The 22,597-nt window shown below is 45.4% G+C and overlaps 1 protein-coding gene across 1 annotated transcript in view; it reads left to right on the forward strand.

The window, feature by feature from the left end:
• The first annotated feature begins 432 nt into the window (after window positions 1–432).
• LOC140196438 (coagulation factor IX) overlaps window positions 433–22,597 on the forward strand; it is a 49,381-nt gene continuing 27,216 nt past the window's right edge. Inside the window, exon 1 of the mRNA XM_072255665.1 lies at window positions 433–461. Coding sequence (XP_072111766.1) covers window positions 459–461 — 3 coding nt within the window. The 5' untranslated portion in view covers window positions 433–458. The remainder of the gene's footprint in view (window positions 462–22,597) is intronic.

Below are 22,597 nucleotides of genomic sequence, written 5' to 3' on the forward strand. Positions count from 1 at the left end.
ATTGTGAGATGGTCTGATTGAGATACTTAAGATCGTGTAGGGGAATAGTTGGAGAAAAACTATTCTCTTTAATTGAGTAGGTGATGAACTAGGGGACACAGAGTGAAAATAACATGCAAAAACAAAAGAGAAAGAAGACTTCTTAAACAAAAAAGACAAGAGGTGGGTGAAGAGCAGATTTTCAATCAGGTGGCAATAAAAGATGAATATTTAATTATCTCTAAATATGCAATATAACCTGTTTTTCAGCTGATTATGAATTTAATCTATGAGCTCAAAGCAGACCAGGAATAAAATTTGAAGCACACTGAACCAGTTTCATTCAGATTTGTATCTACTGTCATCAGGAAAAAACTGGAATTCCAAATGATTGATTAACTGAGTCAATATTTAGAATTAGTTATTTAACAACTAGTGTACTGTTTGAAAGAAGTGGAATTTAGCAGAGGAACGAGGACATGGTAAGTGAAGAATAGCTTAAACTTGAACAATCAAGATAGAATATTATTTCACTGAAGAATTCAATTATAACAAACATAAAATAAATTTGATATTTTCAAAAGATAAATATTTAACCAAATTATATGTTTTTTAACAACAGTCCCAAGTAAACTTAAAGGACTTCTTGTATTCTTATGAATCACTTGACTATTATCTGTTGTGGTTGGAAAGCCAAAAGGGTTCTTATTTTTACAGAGACCTTTTAATGTCAAAGATCTACTTAAGAACATTATAACGATTTGTGTGTCTGTGTTCAGAGTTTCATTTGGTTTTGTTGGCAAAATAGGAAGTTAAGCGTTTTTGCTTCATCTTTATATTTAACAAGTAAACTGCACGCTATAAAAACCTGCTTCTTCAATCTCATGCAGAAATAGTTCATTAATTTCCTCATTTATATTTTGCTGTTGAGTCCCCGGATTTTTGGTGTGCTTTACATTATTTCTCTCTTTCTATTGGGGCAGGTATAGTGGTTACACACTCAGTGTTTTCTCACTTGCTTGGTTTCCTGAGGATTCAAGATCAAGAGCAAAGCCAGGTGCACCACTTGCTGATAGGATTGGCGCAATCACTAAATTCCATTCTGTCAAGGATTTAAAAAATAGTGCATGTTCTCGGACAACAAAAGCTGCCTTCTTCCGTGAACTTACTTAGGGTGCTATTTTAAAGAAATTACTGATACAGTGACTGCTTTCTGATACACCTATCAATGACAGCTCTGTTCTAGGAGTAAAGAACACAACTAGATGATTAGGAGGTTTTATTATTCTGCCTCATGTGCAGGTGAAAGATGTGTTGTTCTTGATTTTCGATTGCCAGTGTAATAGAAAAAAAACAGAAATAGTCCAGAAGTCATAAAGCACCTGATATATTTGTACCTTGTTTAAAAAAAAGGTCTTTGAGTGATTTGCTGGCATCTCTTTGTGAGCATCACTGAGAGAAAATTACAGAATCACTAACTCTAACACACTAATTCTCTTGTAGAATATAGAGGAGACCATTTGACACATCAACTGTTCATGCTGACTCTCAGAAGCAGTCCCATTAATCACATTCCTGCACATACTTCTCTTGTAACCATTCTTGCACACCATCCCTTTAAACACCCTTCATTATCCTTGCACTCTCTACCCTTGGGGTAATTTACAGTGATTGATTAACTACCAGCCAGCATGTAGTTGGGATGGGATGGGGGAGGAAAGCCTGGGTACTCAGGGGAACCCTATCCAGTCGGAATGAGAACATGCCAACTCCACAGAGTTGGAGGGATCAGGAAGAAGCCAGATCAATGGGACCGTGAAGCTACATCAGCAATTTTACCACCAGACAGGTCAGCAGATTCCTTAGAATATTCATTACAGTTTCTTCATCTGGGCAGATGACCAACTTACTGCAGATGACATGCTCAGACATCCTGGGAGTATTTCCCAGGCTTGCTGATCTAACCTAGGCTAGGTTTCACTAGGAACGGCTTAATAATATTACCCCAATCAAACAGACAACATACAAGCACTAATTGTTGGGTAATGAGCCTGGCCAGGTGACTGACTATCAATGGGTGAGCAGTTAGGGAACAGTGACCACAACTCCTTAACTTTTAGAATAGCTATAGATAAGGATAAGTAATATCCTTGTGGGAGAGTTTTCAATTGGAGTATGGCAAATTATGAAGGCATTAGGCAGGAACTAAGAGGAGTTAATTGGGAAACACCTTTTCTCTAGCAAGTCCACATCAGACATATGGAGGGTGTTTAAAGATCAATTGCACAGTATACAGGAAAGGCACATTCATTTTAGAAGGAAGGAAGAGGATGGAAAGATAAGAGAACCTTGGATGTGCCGAGAGGTGATTAGTCAAGAAGAAAAAGGGAAAGTATGAAAAGCTTCTGAAGTCAGGATCATAGAAACATAGAAAATAGGTGCAGGAGTAGGCCATTTGGCCCTTCGAGCCTGCACCGCCATTTATTATGATCATGGCTGATCATCCAACTCAGAACCCCGCCCCAGCCTTCCCTGCATACCCCCTGATCCCTGTAGCCACAAGGGCCATATCTAACTCCCTCTTAAATATAGCCACTGAACTGGCCTCAACTGTTTCCTGTGGCAGAGAATTCCACAGATTCACCACTCTCTGTGTGAAGAAGTTTTTCCTAATCTCGGTCCTAAAAGGCTTCCCCTTTATCCTCAAACTGTGACCCCTCCTTCTGGACTTCCCCAACATCGGGAACAATCTTCCTGCATCTAGCCTGTCCAATCCCTTTAGGATTTTATACGTTTCAATCAGATCCCCCCTCAATCTTCTAAATTCCAACGAGTACAAGCCCAGTTCATCCAGTCTTTCTTCATATGAAAGTCCTGCCATCCCAGGAATCAATCTGGTGAACCTTCTTTGTACTCCCTCTATGGCAAGGATGTCTTTCCTCAATTTAGGGGACCAAAACTGCACACAATACTCCAGGTGTGGTCTCACCAAGGCCTTGTACAACTGCAGTAGTACCTCCCTGCTCCTGTACTCGAATCCTCTTGCTATAAATGCCAGCATACCATTCGCCTTTTTCACCGCCTGCTGTACCTGCATGCCCACTTTCAATGACTGGTGTATAATGACACCCAGGTCTCGTTGCACCTCCCCTTTTCCTAATCGGCCACCATTCAGATAATAATCTGTTTTCCTATTTTTGCCACCAAAGTGGATAACTTCACATTTATCCACATTAAATTGCATCTGCCATGAATTTGCCCACTCACCCAACCTATCCAAGTCACCCTGCATCCTCTTAGCATCCTCCTCACAGCTAACACTGCCACCCAGCTTCGTGTCATCCGCAAACTTGGAGATGCTGCATTTAATTCCCTCATCCAAGTCATTAATATATATTGTAAACAACTGGGGTCCCAGCACTGAGCCTTGCGGTACCCCACTAGTCACCGCCTGCCATTCTGAAAAGGTCCTGTTTATTCCCACTCTTTGCTTCCTGTCTGCTAACCAATTCTCCATCCACATCAATACCTTACCCCCAATACCGTGTGCTTTAAGTTTGCACACTAATCTCCTGTGTGGGACCTTGTCAAAAGCCTTTTGAAAATCCAAATATACCACATCCACTGGTTCTCCCCTATCCACTCTACTAGTTACATCCTCAAAAAATTCTATGAGATTCGTCAGACATAATCTTCCTTTCACAAATCCATGCTGACTTTGTCCGATGATTTCACCACTTTCCAAATGTGCTGTTATCACATCTTTGATAACTGACTCCAGCAGTTTCCCCACCACCGACGTTAGGCTAACCAGTCTATAATTCCCCGGTTTCTCTCTCCCTCCTTTTTTAAAAAGTGGGGTTACATTAGCCACCCTCCAATCCTCAGGAACTAGTCCAGAATCTAACGAGTTTTGAAAAATTATCACTAATGCATCCACTATTTCTTGGGCTACTTCCTTAAGCACTCTAGGATGCAGACCATCTGGCCCTGGGGATTTATCTGCCTTCAATCCCTTCAATTTACCTAACACCACTTCCCTACTAACATGTATTTCGCTCAGTTCCTCCATCTCACTGGACCCTCTGTCCCCCTCTATTTCTCGAAGATTATTTATGTCCTCCTTAGTGAAGACAGAACCAAAGTAATTATTCAATTGGTCTGCCATGTCGTTGTTCCCCATAATCAATTCACCTGTTTCTGTCTGTAGGGGACCTACATTTGTCTTTACCAGTCTTTTCCTTTTTACATATCTATAAAAGCTTTTACAATCAGTTTTTATGTTCCCTGCCAGTTTTCTCTCATAATCTTTTTTCCCCTTCCTAATTAAGCCCTTTGTCCTCCTCTGCTGAACCCTGAATTTCTCCCAGTCCTCAGGTGAGCCACTTCCTCTGGCTAATTTGTATGCTTCTTCTTTGGAATTGATACTATCCCTAATTTCTCTTGTCAGCCACGGGTGCACTATCTTCCTTGATTTATTCTTTTGCCAAAATGGGATGAACAATTGTTGTAGTTCATCCATGCAACCTTTAAATGCTTGCCATTGCATATCCACCGTCAATCCTTTAAGTGTCATTTGTCAGTCTATCTTAGCTAATTCACGTCTCATACCTTCAAAGTCACCCCTCTTTAAGTTCAGAACCTTTGTTTCTGAATTAACTATGTCACTCTCCATCTTAATGAAGAATTCCACCATATTATGGTCACTCTTACCCAAGGGGCCTCTCACGACAAGATTGCTAATTAACCCTTCCTCATTGCTTAAAACCCAGTCCAGAATAGCCTGCTCTCTAGTTGGTTCCTCGACATGTTGATTCAAAAAACCATCCCGCATACATTCCAAGAAATCCTCTTCCTCAGCACCTTTACCAATTTGGTTCACCCAATCTACATGTAGATTGAAGTCACCTGTTATAACTGCTGTTCCTTTATTGCACACATTTTTAATTTCATGTTTAATACCATCTCCGACCTCACTACTACTGTTAGGTGGCCTGTACACAACTCCCACCAGCGTCTTCTGCCCCTTAGTGTTACGCAGCTCTACCCATATCGATTCCACATCTTCCCGGCTTATGTCCTTCCTTTCTATTGCGTTAATCTCTTCTTTAACCAGCAACGCCATCCCACCTCCCTTCCTTCATGTCTATCCCTCCTGAATATTGAATATCCCTGAACGTTGAGCTCCCATCCTTGGTCACCCTGGAGCCATGTCTCTGTGATCCCAACTATATCATAATCATTAATAACAATCTGCACTTTCAATTCATCCACCTTATTACGAATGCTCCTTGCATTGACACACAAAGCCTTCAGGCGCTCTTTTACAACTCTCTTAGCCCTTATACAATAATGTTGAAAAGTGGCCCTTTTTAATGCTTGCCCTGGATTTGTCGGCCTGCCACTTTTACTTTTCTCCTTAGTACTTTTTGCTTCTACCCTCACTTTACACCCCTCTGTCTCTCTGCACTGGTTCCCATCCCCCTGTTGTGAACTAACCTCCTCACGCCAAACAGCACATGAAGATTATAAACAAACCAGAAAAGAACTAAGGAAGGGAATTAAGAAAAGCCAGAGAGGTCATACAAAGTCTTTGGCAAGTAGGATTAAGGTGAGTCCCATGACATTCTACACATACATCAAGAGCAAGAGGATAACTAGGGACAGGGAGAGACCACTCAAGGGTAAAGAGGAGAACATGTGCTTGGATGTGGAGAATGAGAGTGAGGTACTTAATGAGTACTTTGCTTCAGTATTTACTAAGGAAAAGGATGTGGAGGACCAGGAGATCAGTGCTGAATGTATAAATACATTAGGGTGTATAAAGGTCAAAGTTTGGGCTTCCTAATGAGTATTAAGGTGGATAAGTTCCCAGGGCCTGATGGGATTTATCCCAGGTTTTTGAAGGAGGCAAGAGATGAGATTGCTGGGTCCTTGACCAGTATATTTCATGTCCTCTCTGGACACAGGCAAAGTCCCAGAGACTAATGTTGTACCTCTATTTAAGAAGGGAACAAGGGAAAATCTGGGAACTATAGACTGGTGAGTCTCATGTCAGTTGTAGGGAAATTATTGGAGAAAATTCTTAGGGATTGGTTATATAAGCATTTGGAAACCCATGGCATAATTAGGGAGAGCCAGCATGGCTTTGTGATGGCAGGTCATACCTTACCAACTTGACTGAGTTTTTTGACAAGGTGACGAGAGAGAATGATGACAGTAGGTCAGTGGATGTTGTCTACACTGATTTTAGTAAGGCATTTGACAAAGTCCCTCATGGGAGGCTAATCCAGAAGATTAAGATGTGTGCGGTCCAAAGCGAATTGTTTTTTTTTAAGTTCTTTATTTTCAAAATTTTCAAAAAAAAACAATGAGATCTACAAAAACATACCAGCTCAGACATGTATAAAAAAGAAATAAGCAAAAATAAAAGAAGACATAACATTAGAAGGATGCCTATTGTACAAAAAGTGCTCAAAAATACCAAATATTAAATCTCAAATGAGGGCGGTGAGAAATCAGCTGGGGGGAAATTGCTCATCTACCCACGGTCTCGTCCAGGTAGGCGAGAAATGGATCCCAGATAGTCGAAAATTTTTTAATTGAATTGGTTCTCAAGGACCTAAGTTTCTCCATTTGTATGACTGAGATAATATCAGCCATCCATCTCCGAAAGGAAGGGGGAGAAGGTGATTTCCATTTCATCAAGATAAGTCTTTTGGCAACAATCATCCCCAGCATAAGAGACTGTTGTATGGCTGCAGGGAAACAAATAGTAGATTGCGAGCAGCCAAATATAGCGAGACCAGCCTCCAAGGGGAAGGATCTTTTATAGGCCTTTGAGTACCATCGAATATTTTGGACCAAAATCCAGGCAGTAATGGGCAAAACCAAAAGGTGTGTGACAACGTGGCTTCCGTCCCTTGGCATCTATCACACATTGGTGAGACAGAAGGGTAAATCCTGTGCAATCTAAGTTTAGAGTAATGGAGACAGTGGACAACTTTAAACTGGATCAGTTGGTGCCTCCTGTTAACAGAGCAAGCCTGTATCATAGAGAAACACTTATCCCAGGCAGCTTCAGATAATTCAATGCCCAACTCCTCTCTCCAGGCATCCCTAATCTTCACAGTAGACACTACAGTGCAATTATCAAACAAATGTACAAACTTAGAAACGAGATGCCTGGAGTCAGGAGGGTTCTTTAAAATATCAAAAAGCATGTTTCCCTGGAAGGATTTCAAAATTACAAATCTTAGATTGAATGTAGTGTCTAATTTGCAAATAACAAAAAAAGTGCGAATGAGGCAGCTCAAGTTTCTGTTTCAGCAGTCTAAATGTTGCAAACCGTCCCTCTATGTACAGGTCTTCAATAGAAACTAGACCCTTCTCCCTCCAAGCATGGTAGGTTTTATGGAAAGGAGTGATTGAAACAGATTGGTGTTTGTACAGGGGTCTCTAGTAAATTCAGAACACTCTTAATCAGATTTAGAATTCTGACGGAATTTTTCAAAACAAAACTGAAACCTTTTGAAGTCCCAGGCCTCTCTAACTTGGAGAACAGCATGGTTGGAAAGGAGGAATTGACAACAGAGTTGGACCCCATACATAGCCACAAGGGAGCCCCAGGGGCTAGGTTATCCGGAGCCCCCTGTTGCCAAATCATTAAAGCCCTAGCATTAACAGCCCAATAATAGTGTCTAAATACAGGTAATCCCAGCCCTTCTTCAGACTTGGGCTTTTGTAAATGAATTTTTGAAATACTGTGATTCTTATAATTCCAAATATAGGACAATATTATGGAGTCCAACCCTTTAAAGAAAGCTGATATAAGAAAAATGGGGAGATTTTGACAAAGATAGAGAAACCTAGGAAGAGAAATCATTTTAATTGAAATTATACGACCAATCATGGACAGAGGTAGGGTTTTTTATATTCTGTTTAAGTTTTGAAATAAACTCTGCGAAGTTTAATTTAAATATTAATTTAGGATCTTTGGGGATTGTCAAGCCGAGGTAAGTAAAGTGATCTTTAACTACTTTGAATGGGACACTTTCCGAAAAACCCCGCGTGTAGTCGTTGGAGAGGGGCACAAAGTCATTTTTTGTCCAATTGATTGAGTATCCTGATAGTCTGCCAAAAGAGGTGATTAAATCTAGAAGAGGAGGGACTGACTTTTCTGGGTTTTGTAAGTAGAGTATCACATCGTCAGCATATAAACTAGTAAGTGTTTCAATACCTCCTACTTTCAAACCCAGAATATTTGGGTGACTTCGTATTTTTAAGGCGAGGGCCTCTACCGCGACGACAAAAAGGGCCGGCGAGAGAGGGCGCCCCGCTGGGCTGAACCGTGTAGGGGACACAGAGTTGAATTGTCACCATTAGTTATAATAGAACACACTGGGCTGGCATATATCAGTTTTACCCAAGATACAAATGACTTGCCGAACCCAAACCTGTACAGTGACTCAAGCATGTAAGACCACTCAATCTAGTCAAAAGCCTTTTGTGCATCAAGAGCTAAAATTGCTGCCCCATTAGCTTTCCCATGATCAGCATATATAGTATTAAGGAGGCATCTGACATTGGAAAAAGAGAACCCACCCGGGACAAATCTTGTCTGATCAGGATGAATGATAGATGAGAAATGCTTATTTAGTCGGTTAGCCAGCATTTTAGTAATTAACTTTCTATCAAAATTCTGGAGTGCAATGGGCCTAGAGCTGGCTGGGTCTGTTCCCTCTTTACCTTTCTCTAAAATGAGGGAAATGTTAGCCTCGTACAATGTCCTAGGCAAGGCTTTATCTCTCAGAGAAGGACATCACTCTGAGGAGAAGTGGGGCAAGGATATCACAGAATTTCTTCTAAAATTCACAGCGAAATCCATCTGGCCCAGCAGCAGGTCGATAATGTGGTTAAGATGAAATGCTTGCTCTTATTAGTCAAGGCACTGAGTTCAATAGTCAGGAGCTTATGATGCAAATTTATAGGTTAGGCCACATCTGGAGTATTGCATGCAGTTGTGGTTGCCCCACTATGGGAAGGATGTTGAACTTTGGAGAAGATAGAGAAGAGGTTCACCAGGACGCTGCCTGGTTTAGACGGAATGTGCTATCACGAGCTGCTGAATAAACTTGGGCTGTTTTCTCTGGAGTGCCGGAGGCTGAGGGGAGATCTGACAGAGATTTATAAGATTATGAGTTGTATACATACAGTGGACAGAGAGTTTCTGTTTCCCAGGGTTGAAATGTCTAATACCAGAGGGCATGCATTGAAGGTGAGAGGGGATAGGTTGAAGGGGGGTGTGAGGGGTAAGTTTTTTCACTCAGAGAATGGTGGATGCCTGGAACGCGCTGCCTGGTATGGTGGTAGATGCAAATACAGTCGAGGCTCCTAAGTAACGTTTAGGTAGGCACATGGATGTAAGGAAGATGGAGGGATATGGACATAGTGTAGGTAGCAGGGATTAGTGTTTGGGTGTTTTTGATTTGCTTTTTAGCTGGTTCAGCACAACACTGTGGGCCCACTGTCCTGTTCCTGCGCTGTAATGTTCTGTTCTATATTCTATATTGTATGTACTAATCTGCAGTAGCATTTTAGCAGACCAAATTTAAATTCTGAAATCCAGAGTAAGTAGACAACATCACAGCAATAAATGTCACAACGTTTACAATATTTAGGTCTTAGATGCTGACCTTGGGTGTTTTAAAACAGAGCCAGCACATGGACCGACACAACAAGCTGAAGGATCATAAGATGTTGTCCAGAAACTGAGTTTCGAGATCTGTGTCATATGCACAGAGCTTGGAATTCAGTGTATGGATAACGTCTAAATCCAGCAACTTTACATGTTGTCAGATGAAATGATGATTGCAATTTTCTTTGTTATTTTAGAGAACGAAATTCCAGGTTGAAAATTATTTGTTCAGCCACATCACTTAAAAGTAATCTGCTAGCAAATCTGGGAATTCCTGGTGGACAATGAACACAATTCTAGAGTGTGAAATGTGTTCCACAGAAACATAGAAAACCTACAGCACAATACAGGCCCTTCGGCCCACAAAGTTGTGTGGAAGATGTCCCTACTTTAGAAATTACTAGGCTTACCCATAGCCCTCTTTTTTTCTAAGCTTAATGTACCTATCCAAATGTCTCTTAAAAGACCCTATCATATCTGCCTCCACCACCATTGCCGGCAGCCCATTCCACACACTCACCATTCTCTACATAAAAAATATATCCCTGACATCTCCTCTGTACCTACTCCCCAGCACTTTAAACCTGTGTCCTCTTGTGGCAACCATTTCAGCCCTGGGAAAAAAGCCTCTGACTATCCGCACGATCAGTGCCTCTCATCATCTTATACATCTCTATCAGGTCACCTCTGATCTTCCATCGCTCCAAGGAGAAAAGGCCGAGTTTACTCAACCTGTTTTCATAAGGCATGCTCCCCAATCCAAGCTACATCCTTGTAAATCTCCTCTGCACCCTTTCTATGGCTTCCACATCCTTCCTGTAGTGAGGCGACCAGAACTGAGCACAGTACTCCAAGTGGGGCCTGACCAGGGTCCTACACAGCTGCAACATTACCTCTCGGCTCCTAAGTACAATTCCACGATTAATGAAGGCCAATACACCGTATGCCTTCTTAACCACAGAGTCAACCTGCGCAGCTGCTTTGAGCGTCCTATGGACTCGGACCCCAAAATCCCTCTGATCCTCCACACTGCCAAGAGTATTACCATTAATACCATATTCTGCCATCATATTTGTCCTACCAAAATGAAACACCACACTTGTCTGGGTTAAACTCCATCTGCCACTTCTCAGCCCAGTTTTGCATCCTATCAATGTCCCGCTGTAACCTCTGACAGACCTCCACACTATCCACAACACCTCCAACCTTTGTGTCATCAGGAAACTTACTAACCCATCCCTCCACTTCCTCAGGACATTTATAAAAATCATGAAGAGTAAGGGTCCCAGAACAGCTCCCTGCGGCAGACCACTGGTCACTGATCTCCATGCAGAATATGACCTGTCTACAACCACTTTTTGCCTTCTATGGGCAAGCCAGTTCTGGATCCACAAAGCAATGTACCCTTGGATCCCATGCCTCCTTACTTTCTCAATAAGCCTTGCATGGGGTACCTTACCAAATGCCTTGCTGAAATCCATATACACTACATCTACTGCTCTACCATCATCAATGTGTTTAGTCACATCCTCAAAATATTCAATCATGCTCGTAAGACGTGACCTGCCTTTGACAAAGCCATGCTGACTATTCCTAATCATATTATACCTCTCCAAATGTCATAAATCCTGCCTCTCAGGATCTTCTCCATCAAGTTACGACCACTGGTCTATAATTTCCTTGGTTATCTCTACTCCCTTTCTTGAATAAAGGAACAACATCCGCAGCCTTCCAATCCTCCGGAACCTCTCCTGTTCCCATTGATGATTCAAAGATCATCATCAGAGTCTCAGGTCAGAGATTCAGCAATCTCCTCCCTCACCTCCCACAGTAGCCTGGGGTACATCTCATCCGGTCCTGGCAACTTATCCAACTTGATGCTTTCCAAAGGCTCCAGCACATCCTCTTTCTTAATATCTAAATGCTTAAGCTTTTCAGTCTGCAGCAAGTTATCACTATGTAACCTCTTTAACCCCACCTGACTCCCGTTGTCTAGGGTGAATAGCTTTTGACCCCCGCCAAACAGTGTAAATGCTTGATGTGGATATGGTGTGAGACCCCCAAATATCAGCAGCGACACTGATATCAAACAATAGACAAAGTGCGAGTAACAAAATATACTTTATAGCAATTCGTAATGATGTGTTAGTAGAAACAACTAAAAGAAAAGGGGCCGAGTAAGTAAATTTATTAGTTTTGTGCACGTAATATTTTAATACGTTGGAGCTCACGCCTCCGATTCTATCCACAATGTCCTTCCGAGACTTCAGCCACCATCCGAATCGCCGAGGTCCAGTATCTGCCACCCTGGAACCGTAATCCGTTCCCGCACGTCCGTCCTCTCCACTTGCCTCCTGAAAAAGCCCACGATCCTCAGCTCAGCACACATATACAAGGTAGCATAACATGACTTCCATTGGCTAGCAAATGAATACAATTTCCATTATCATTAATTATAACCCAAACATGCTGCCACAGAGAACCCCCGACTCAGCAGTTAACGGTACAAGAAAACACTTCAGAGAAGCCATTTTGTAATAAGCAATTAACAGTTAACAGTCCATCTAATATCACTAAGAACCCTACGTTCTGCCCCCACCGAATAAAGTCATGCCCTCATGACATTCAAATAATTTGCCACCCCTTCCTTCAGAACACACAGCCCTATCCATGTGCAGGAAGCAGTGACATGACTCCCCAAAACAGTAGAGAATACACCCTGTCCTCCTCTCCGGGGCAGGGTGGAGGGGTTCCAACTCCTCTGAGACCTATGTACCCCCTCTTCTAACTCTTCTGCCTCACACACTACAGGGGACCCTTCGAAACTACGAGGCGAACCCTCCCTCGAGCGGTCACCCAAGCCCCTCTGCACCTCAGAACCCTCTATCTCTGGTTCAGGCCCTACATCCTCTCCTCCAGCGCCCTGCGGTACCACGGACTGCCTCTCACTAGCCCCTCTTACCTCGTCTAACCCAGTGAGGGAAAGGCCAGGAGTTTCTTCCTCCATCACAGGAGTATCAGCGAATGGCAGAATGTACCAACCATCCCAGACATCATCCTCCGAATCAGTATCCCTCACAGAGGCTGGGCTTGGGCCCATCTCTCCCGGGGTAGGCGTGTCCTCCACCCTACGGGGACACAGAGTCCTGGTATTGGGTACAGCCTCCTCAACAGGCTCCCACTCTACCTGTACATCTTGCCCCAGGGACAACAGGTAATTACGGTGGAGAATATTGATGGGCCCTTTTCCATCCTCAGGCAGCACCCAGAAAACCAGTAGGTTTGGCATCTGACTCTCCACCACATAGGGCGTGGCTTCCCAGTGATCAGGCAGCTTGTGTTTTCCCAGTAATCCCAGATTGCTGATGAGGACTCGGTCTCCCGGTAGGAGTTGAGAGAACTTTACTTTCTGGCCATACTTCCTCTTATTTCCCCGATTCTGCCGGACGGCCGCCTCCCCGGCCAACACGTAAGCTTTTTACAGTTCTTTCCTCATATCAGACACATACTTCAAGTAAGACTTCGGTGATACCTCACCCACTTCAGTCCCGAAACAAAGGTCAATGGGCAACCTTGCCTCATGCCTAAACATAAGATAATAGGGCAAGTAACCAGTAGCTTCATTGCATGTACAGTTGTAACAGTGAACAAGGTGCCCAATATGTCGAATCCAACGATTCTTCTTGCTGATCTCCAGAGTCCAGAGCATGTCTAGCAGTGTCTGATTAAACCTTTCCGGCTGGGGATCGCCCTGCAGATGATAGGGCGCGGTCCTCGATTTCTCAACCTCCAGCATGCCCAGTAACTCAGATGAGCTTACTCTCAAAGTCTCGTCCTATGTATCCTCCGAGGAAGGCCATAATGCACAAAATACTTCTCCCATAGCACTTTCACCACTGTAGTCGCCCTCTGATCCTTGGTAGGAAAAGTTTGACCACATAGTGGTCTGTGATGACCAAGACATTTTCCGTGTTGCTGGCATCGGGTTCTTTGGCCAAGAAATCCATACACACCAGGTCCAAAGGCCCCGCACTATGCAAGTGGGACAAAAAGGCAGCCTACCCGGGCAGCGTCTTCTGCCGTATGCAACGAATGCAGGATTTGCTGTACTCTTCAACCTCCGTCCTCATTCGGGCCCAGTAATACCGATCCTTGAGCAATCCACAGGTCTTTTCCACTCCCAAATGTCCAGAGTCATCATGGAGGGACTTCAACCCAACCTCCGATACTTCTCTGGCAGGACCAGCTGCCAACACCGAGGTCGGTCCGGGGGTACATCACCCGGTACCCAGTATAACATTTGGTTCTTCAACCTCAACCGAGGTCATTCTCTCGGTAACAGGGACACTTAACCGTGCTTAGCCTTCTCTGCCAGTGTCATATCCCCCTCTTCCACCGCATGCCAGACAGGGCCTAGTCTGTGTCATCTCGCTGAGCAGCGGCCACTTCCCCAGGGCTTAATCCTGGCAGCTGCGTGGTCTTCAGAGCAGTCAGGTCACAATAAACTAGGGGCAGGGTGTCATCGGGACCCCCAATGAATCCACTGCTCAATCTGGCCTCTCCTCCTCCTCAGCCTGCACGGTGATAGCAAACTGGCACATTGCCTTCACCCCGGATGCAGGAACACTCTCCCACTCATCGTCCTTCTCCAGCCCCTCATGCCCCCATCGGGACAGCGCATCCGCGTTGACATTCCGGCTCCCCAGCAGGTACTTCAGGCTGAAATAATACACAGACAAGGCTGCCAGCCACCGATGACCTGTGGCATCCAGTTTTGCCGAGATCAGGATAGAAAACCATAGAAAAACTACAGCACGGTAACAGGCCTTTTGGCCCTTCTTGGCTGTGCCGAACTATTTTCTGCCTAGTCCCACTGACCTGCACACGGAACATATCCCTCCATACACCTCCCATCCATGTATCTGTCCAATTTATTCTTAAATGTTTAAAAAAGAACCCGCATTTACCACCTCGTCTGGCAGCTCATTCCATACTCCCACCACTCTCTGTGTGAAGAAGCCCCCCCCTAATGTTCCCTTTAAACTTTTCCCCCCTCACCCTTAACCCATGTCCTCTGGTTTTTTTCTCCCCTTGCCTCAGTGGAAAAAGCCTGCTTGCATTCATTCTGTCTATACCCATCATAATTTTATATACCTCTATCAAATCTCCCTCTTTCTTCTACGCTCCAGGGAATAAAGTCCTAACCTATTCAACCTTTCTCTATAACTGAGTTTCTCAAGTCCCGGCAAAGTCCTTGTAAACCTTCTCTGCACTCTTTCAACCTTATTTATATCCTTCCTGTAATTTGGTGACCAAAACTGAACACAATACTCCAGATTCGGCCTCACCAATACCTTATACAACCTCATCATAACATTCCAGCTCTTATACTCAATACTTTGATTAATAAAGGCCAATGTACCAAAAGCTCTCTTTACGACCCTATCTACCTGTGACGCCACTTTTAGGGAATTTTGTATCTGTATTCCCAGATCCCCCTGTTCCACTGCACTCCTCAGTGCCTTACCATTTACCCTGTATGTTCTAACTTGGTTTGTCCTTCCAAAGTGCAATACCTCACACTTGTCTGTATTAAACTCCATCTGCCATTTTTCAGCCCATTTTCCCAGCTGGTCCAAGTCCCTCTGCAGGCTCTGAAAACCTTCCTCACTGTCCACTACACCTCCAACCTTTGTATCATCAGCAAATTTGCTGATCCAATTTACCACATTATCATCCAGATCATTGATATAGATGACAAATAACAATGGACCTAGCACTGATCCGTGTGGCACACCACTAGTCACAGGCCTCCGCTCTGAGAAGCAATTCTCTACTACCACTCTTTGGCTTCTTCCATTGAGCCAATGTCTAATCCAATTTACCACCTCTCCATGTACACCTAGCGACTGAATTTTCCTAAATAACCTCCCATGCGGGACCTTGTCAAAGGCCTTACTGAAGTCCATGTAGACAACATCCACTGCCTTCCCTTCATCCACTTTCCTGGTAACCTCCTCGAAAAATTCCAATAGATTGGTCAAACATGACCTACCATGCATAAAGCCATGTTGACTCTCCCTAATAAGTCCCTGTCTATCCAAATGCTTGTAGATTCTGTCTCTTAGTACTCCCTCCAATAACTTACCCACTACCGACGTCAAACTTACTGGCCTATAATTTCCCGGATTACTTTTTGATCCTTTTTTAAACAACGGAACACCATGAACTACTCTCCAATCCTCCAGCACCTCACCCATAGACACCGACATTTTAAGTATATCTGCCAGGGCCCCTGCAATTTCAACACTAGTCCCCTTCAAGGTCCAAGGGAATACCCTGTCAGGTCCTGGGGATTTATCCACCTTAATTTGCCTCAAGATAGCAAGCATCTCCTTCTTTTCAATCTGTACAATTTCCATGATCTCACTACTTGTTTCCCTTAATTCCATAGACTTAATGCCTGTTTCCTTAGTAAAGACAGACACACAAAACTCATTTAAGATCTCCCCCATTTCTTTTGGTTTCGCACATAGCTGACCACTCTGATCTTCAAGAGGACCAATTTTATCCCTTACAATCTTTTTACTCTTAATATACCTGTAAAAGCTCTTTGGATTATCCTTCACTTTGACTGCCAAGGCACCCTCATGTCCTCTTTTAGCCCTCCTGATTTCTTACTTAAGTATTTTCTTGCACTTCTTATACTCCTCAAGCACCTTATTTACTCCATTTCCTCCTATACATGTCGTACAACTCTCTTCTCCTTCTTTATCAGAGTTGCAATATCCCTTGAGAACCAAGGCTCCTTATTCCTGTTCACTTTGCCTTTAATCCTGACAGGAACATACAAGCTCTGCACTCTCAAAATTTCTCCTTTGAAGGCTTCCCACTTACTGATCACATCCTTGCCAGAGAACAACCTGTCCCAACCCACGCCTTTTAGATCCTTTCTCATTTCTTCAAATTTGGCCTTCTTCCAGTTCAGAACCTCAACCCTAGGACCAGATCTATCCTTGTCCATGATCAAGTTGAAACTAATGGTGTTATGATCACTGGAACCAAAGTGCTCCCCTTCACACACTTCTGTCACTTGTCCTAACTCGTTTCCTAACAGGAGATCCAATATTGCATCCCCTCTAGTTGGTACCTCTATATACTGATTTAGAAAACTTTCCTGAACACATTTTACAAACTCTAACCCATCTAGACCCCTAACAGTATGGGAGTCCCAATCAATATATGGAAAATTAAAATCCCCTACCACCACAACTTTACGTTTCCTGCAGTTGCCAGCTATCTTTCTGCAGATTTGCTCCTCCAATTCTCGCTGACTATTGGGTGGTCTATAATACAACCCCACTAATGTGGCCATACCTTTCCTGTTTCTCAGCTCCACCCGTAAGGACTCAGTAGACAAGTCCTCTAATCTGTCCTGCCTGAGCACTGCTGTAATATTTTCCCTGACAAGCAATGCTACTCCCCCACCTTTCATTCCTCTGCCTCGATCACGTCTGAAACATTGGAACCCTGGAATATTAAGCTGCCAGTTCTGCCCCTCCTGTAGCCAAGTTTCACTAATTGCTATAACGTAATAATTCCACGTGTCAATCCACGCCCTCAACTCATCCGCCTTCCCCGCAATACTCCTAGCATTGAAATATATACACCTCAGAAGATTTTTACCACCACTCACAACCTTTCTATTTGCAGCTTTGCTTGAACTTTTAACATCATTTATTTTCACCCCAGCCACACTGTCAGCTCTGGCACTCTGGTTCCCATCCCCCTGCAAATCTGGTTTAAAGCCTCCCTAACAGCACTAACAAACCTTCCTGAAAGGATATTGGTCCCCTTGTAGTTCAAGTGTAACCCGTCTCTCTTGTACAGGTCCCACCTGCCCCAGAAAACTTCCCAATGATCCTGAAATCTGAAACCCTGCCCCCTACACCAGTTCCTCAGCCACTTGTTCATCCTCCAGAGCATCCTATTCTTACCCTCACTAGCACAGGTAGCAATCCTGAGATTACCACCCTCAAGGTCCTGCTTTTCAACTTCCTACCAAGCTCTCTATACTCACTCTCCAGGACCTCCTCACTCTTCCTTGCTATGTCATTGGTACCGATGTGCACCACGACATCTGGCTGATCACCCTCCCACTTGAGAATGTCATGCAAGCGATCAGAGACATCCTTGACCCTGGCACCCGGGAGGCAACAAATCATCCTGGATTCTCTGTCATGACCACAGAACCTCCTATCTGTACCTCTAACTATCGAGTCCCCTATCACTACTGCTCTCCTCTTTTTCCACCCTCCCTTCTGCACTGCAGAACCAGACTAGTGCCAGAGATCTGGCTGCTGCAGCTTGTCCCAGGTAAGTCATCCCCCCCAACAGGATGTAGGTGAACGGGTTGTTGTCTGTCCTCACCTCAAACTAGGCCCCGTAGAGATAGTCACTCTGCTTATCCACCACTGCCCATTTCAACACCAGGAACTCCAATTTGTGAGTGGGATAGTTTCTCTCTGAGGGCAACAAACTCCAGCTGACAAATGCTACAGGCCTCAGCCCAGCGCGCTGACCCTGATATAAAACGGCCACTAACCCCTCATGGCTGGCGTCAGTGTGTAACACATGGGGCAATCGGGGGTCCGCAAAAGCCAGTACCAGCGTCTGAGTCAGCGTCTCCTTCGGTGACTGGAAAGCCACTTCACATTGGTCATCCCATCTCTGTCCGAAGGGCTCTGGCGGGTTCAAATATTCTCCAATCTCTCGTTCTTTCCTCCCTTTCCCCCTCTGTCCCAGGGGAGGGTAGCCTCGCAGAAGCTGGTTCAAGGGATGACTCACTTTGGTGCAGCCCTTCATGAACCTCCGACAGTATCCACAGAACCCCAGAAACGAGTGCAGAATGCTCACGGTCTGGGGCCTCGGTCAGGTGGTCACTGCCTCAATCTTAGCCGGGTCGGTCGCTACTCCAATCGCGAGACAATGTGTCCAACATAGCCAACAAACGTCTGGCAGAACTGGCACTTGTCCAGGGAAAGATTTAACCCTTCCTGCTTCAGCCGGTTCAGCACCTTCATCAGTCTCGCTTCGTGGTCTTCCAAGGTGGATCCAAATACTGTGAGGTCGTCCAAATATACCAGCACTTTGAGCAGGTTCATATCCCCCACTGTCTTCTCCATGACCCTCTGGAAGGTGGCAGGGGCCCCTGATACGCCCTGGGGCATCCTTTCAAATGGGAAAAATCCCAAAGGGCATATGAAGGCCGTCTTCTCCTTATTGGACTCACTCATCAGGATCCGATAATATCTACTCCTCAAATCCAACACACTGAACCACTTCGCCCCACTCAGACAGGCCAGCACGTCTTCGACCCGGGGGACCGTGTACTGATCTGGGACCATGCGCCTGTTCAGTGTCCTATAGTCCACATACGTATGAACCTTCCCATTCTTCTGGGTCACTACGATAGGAGATGCATAAGGGCTTCGGGACTCCATGATGATCTCAGCCGCCTTCAACTTACACAAATGCTGCTGCACGTCTTCCACATCTGCAGGGGCCAGACGCCGTGATCGTTCCCTAAACAGAGTATCCTCAGTCACCCGTATGGTGTGGTGAGTGCTCCTGGAACAACCCACATCAAACTCGTCAAGGGAAAAAACATCTGTCATCCTCAACAACTTCTCCACCAGACCCCGCTTCCAATCCTCCGGCACAGGTGATGCCCTAAATTTGAAAGCATCAGTGGCCAACTTAGGCCTTACTCCCGACAGCTCCCCCCCAACTGGCCTCATGGGGGCGCTATGCATCACCGTCACCGGGAACAAATGCGCCAGGGGCATCCCTAGCCTAAAGGTGACCTCCCATGCAGTCGTGTTCCTGACAATCACCACTAGCCTGCGTGCCTGTACCACCGAGGGCTTCTGCAACTTGGGTCTCACCAGCACCCAAGCAGGGAATCTCGACTCCCCTTCGAGATCTTCCAGGGTGTCCACTAAAAGGGCTTCACCCTCAGGCACTCCTGGGAATCTAGGAATCCACATCACTCTGGCTACTTCACCAGGCCGTACCAGCCTGGGCTTCGACTGGGCACATCACATAGTGCCTCGTTCACCTGCCGTGTCCAGCCCAGGGTGACCCCATGATTCCACAAAAGCGGCTCGGAACACTGGGTGCACTGACAGGGTCTCCAAAAAGTCACCCACCTTCTCCTTCAAGGATCCCAGGAGTCCCTGCACAATAGGGGTGTTGGTCCCCACCACAATTGACACACCCCCAGTCTCACTGGGATCTGGGCAAACCGGTACCAGGGCCTCATGAGCCTCAGGCACCCTCACCTCAGCTTCCAGGAACTCCAGTTTCACAGACAAATAGCCATTGTACAGGTGATCACCATACCCCAAATTTCCAGTGCACTGAAAGGGGTCAGGGGTAAGTGCGCCAGATCCTGATTGTAAAACGACCAGTACAGTAATGTAACCTGCGACCCCGTGTCGAGGATGGCTTTTGCATCTATCCCCTCGATCCGTATCGACACGTTGGATCGGGGCCCCACCAATCCTTCTGGGATAGGGTCTTTTCCTCTCGATGGTTCCGCGGCACATTGTTGGGAACGTATTTTCCCAGAGACTCCAGTCCGTTCCCTCACTGAGTCCCCTCTAAGTTTCCCAAGCCCCTTTCCTGCTGGGACACCCGGGGACTCTCCCTCTGAGGGGCTCCCTGCCATTCACATTCTCACCTGAAGTGCCCCTCTTCCCTGCAGTTATAGCACACGCCTCGCCTCGCGGGACCCCAACCTCCACCTGGCCTCAGTGCTGTCCGTCCCGCCCGGGAGGGGCCTTCTCCGCTAGTCCCTTCCGGCGGAGAGACTCCACCAGCCGCGACCCCTTTTGCTATCCCCCGCGAGGAGCTGGCCCCGGTCATTTCACCACAAGGAGCTACTACCGAGGACCGCACCTCTTCTGCTTCCAATTCGTCCTCCTCCTCCCTTATCTTTCTGAGCAACTGAACAAAAAACGGGGGCGGGGGGGAGGAACACGCTCTACGGGATTGCTGGAAACACGTAGTGATCGCATCATGTCTCTGTGCACCCCTGACTACCTGGTCGACCCTTATCCTATCTACCTCATCCCCCAAAATGACCCCCCCGGCGCCTCAAGCAATTTAGCCTTCACTCTAGCCGGAGAAGCTACTCAGAAAGCTTTTCCCCTTTCTCCTGATGCAAATTCTGAATTCCCCCTAAAAGCTCCACTGTGCCTCCTGTCAGCCCCAAAGCCTTCTCTAATGCATCTAGACACTCCCTCCAAGAAGCCAAGGGCTGGTTAACTTTCACGCCTTTTACCACCTCAGCTGCCACCCTTCTCAAACTGTCCCCCAATCTTTGCCGCTTCTCCTCCTCAGAACACTGCCACTCACCTAGCAACTGAGAGGTATGTTCTATCTAGGTCTCATAATCATCCTCCCCTTCGGGGATGGGTGCCCTCCCTGAGAAAATTCTTAACTTCTGTCGCGAACCCACTGCCCTGTTCACCAGGGAGCTAATGGCTGAGGCCAACTCAGAGCCCTCCCCTTCCGTGGGGAATGAGAACTAATTACATTCTCCAAATCTGACCTCTCCCTTCCTTCATCCTTCAAAAACGATTGGACCTGCTCTCTAAAATCACCGCTCCCAGCTTCGGGCAATTTCTCTTGTGTCCCATTAGACCCTTCCTCCGTGACAGCGTGCACGTCCCATAGCCCCGCCTCACCGAGGTCACCTATACACGGCGGCAGTCCCAATTCCTTGACGTCAACACTAGTTTGTACCAGCACAATGGCTGAGTCCCCTGTTTCACCAACCTTTCTGCTTACAATTTCAACCTTACCGATAGCTCTGACCATACTCAAAACATCGAATTAACACATCGCCTGAGGTACACGTATCCACCCCACTTAATACGCAGGCATGATTAACCGGTACTTCCTCGATCTCACACCGAAGTTCAATCTTATCCGAGTCCATCTCTTCTAATTTAAATGGGTAACTTACACCGTATCCCTACAGAATTCAGATCCCGGACGAGCTCCCACAATGTAACCTCTTAAACTCCACCTGACTCCCGTTGTCTAGGATGAATAGCCATCGACCCCCGCCAAACAGTGTAAACGCTTGGTGCGGATACAGTGTGAGACCCCCAAATATCAGCAGTGACACCAATATCAAACAATAGACAAAGTGCGAGTAATGAAATATACTTTATAGCAATGCGTAATGATGGGTTAGTAGAAACAACTAAAAGAAAAGGAACCAAGTAAGTAAATTTATCAGTTTTGTGTACATAATATTTTAATACGTTGGAGCTCACGCCTCCGATTCTATCCACAACATCCTCCCAAGACTTCGGCCACCATCCGAACCGCAGGGGTTCGGTATCTGCCGCCCTGGAACTGCTGTTTGTTCCCCGCACGTCTGTCCTCTCCGCTCGCCTCCTGAAAAAGCCCGTAATCTTCAGCTCAGCACACACATACAAGATAACATAACATGACTTCCATTGGCTAGCAAGCAAATACAATTTCCATTATCAATAATTATAACCCAAACATGCTGCCACAGAGAACCCCTTACTCAGCAGTTAACGGTACGAGAAGCCATTTTATTATAACACTTCAGAGAAGCCATTTTGTAATAAGCTATTAACAGCTAACAGTCCATCTAATATGACTGAGAACCCTACAACTAAAATCACCAAGATCCTTTTCTATAGTGAATACTGAAGTAAAGTATTCATTAAGTATCTCTGCTATTTCCTCCGGTTCCGTACATATTTTCCCACTGTCACACTTGATAGGTCCTATTCTCTCCCATCTTATCCTCTTGCTCTTCACATACTTGTAGAATGCCTTGGGGTTTTCCTTAATCCTGCCCACCAAGGCCTT

The sequence above is a fragment of the Mobula birostris genome, chromosome 4 (assembly GCF_030028105.1).
Source record: "Mobula birostris isolate sMobBir1 chromosome 4, sMobBir1.hap1, whole genome shotgun sequence".
Lineage (NCBI taxonomy): Eukaryota > Metazoa > Chordata > Chondrichthyes > Myliobatiformes > Myliobatidae > Mobula > Mobula birostris.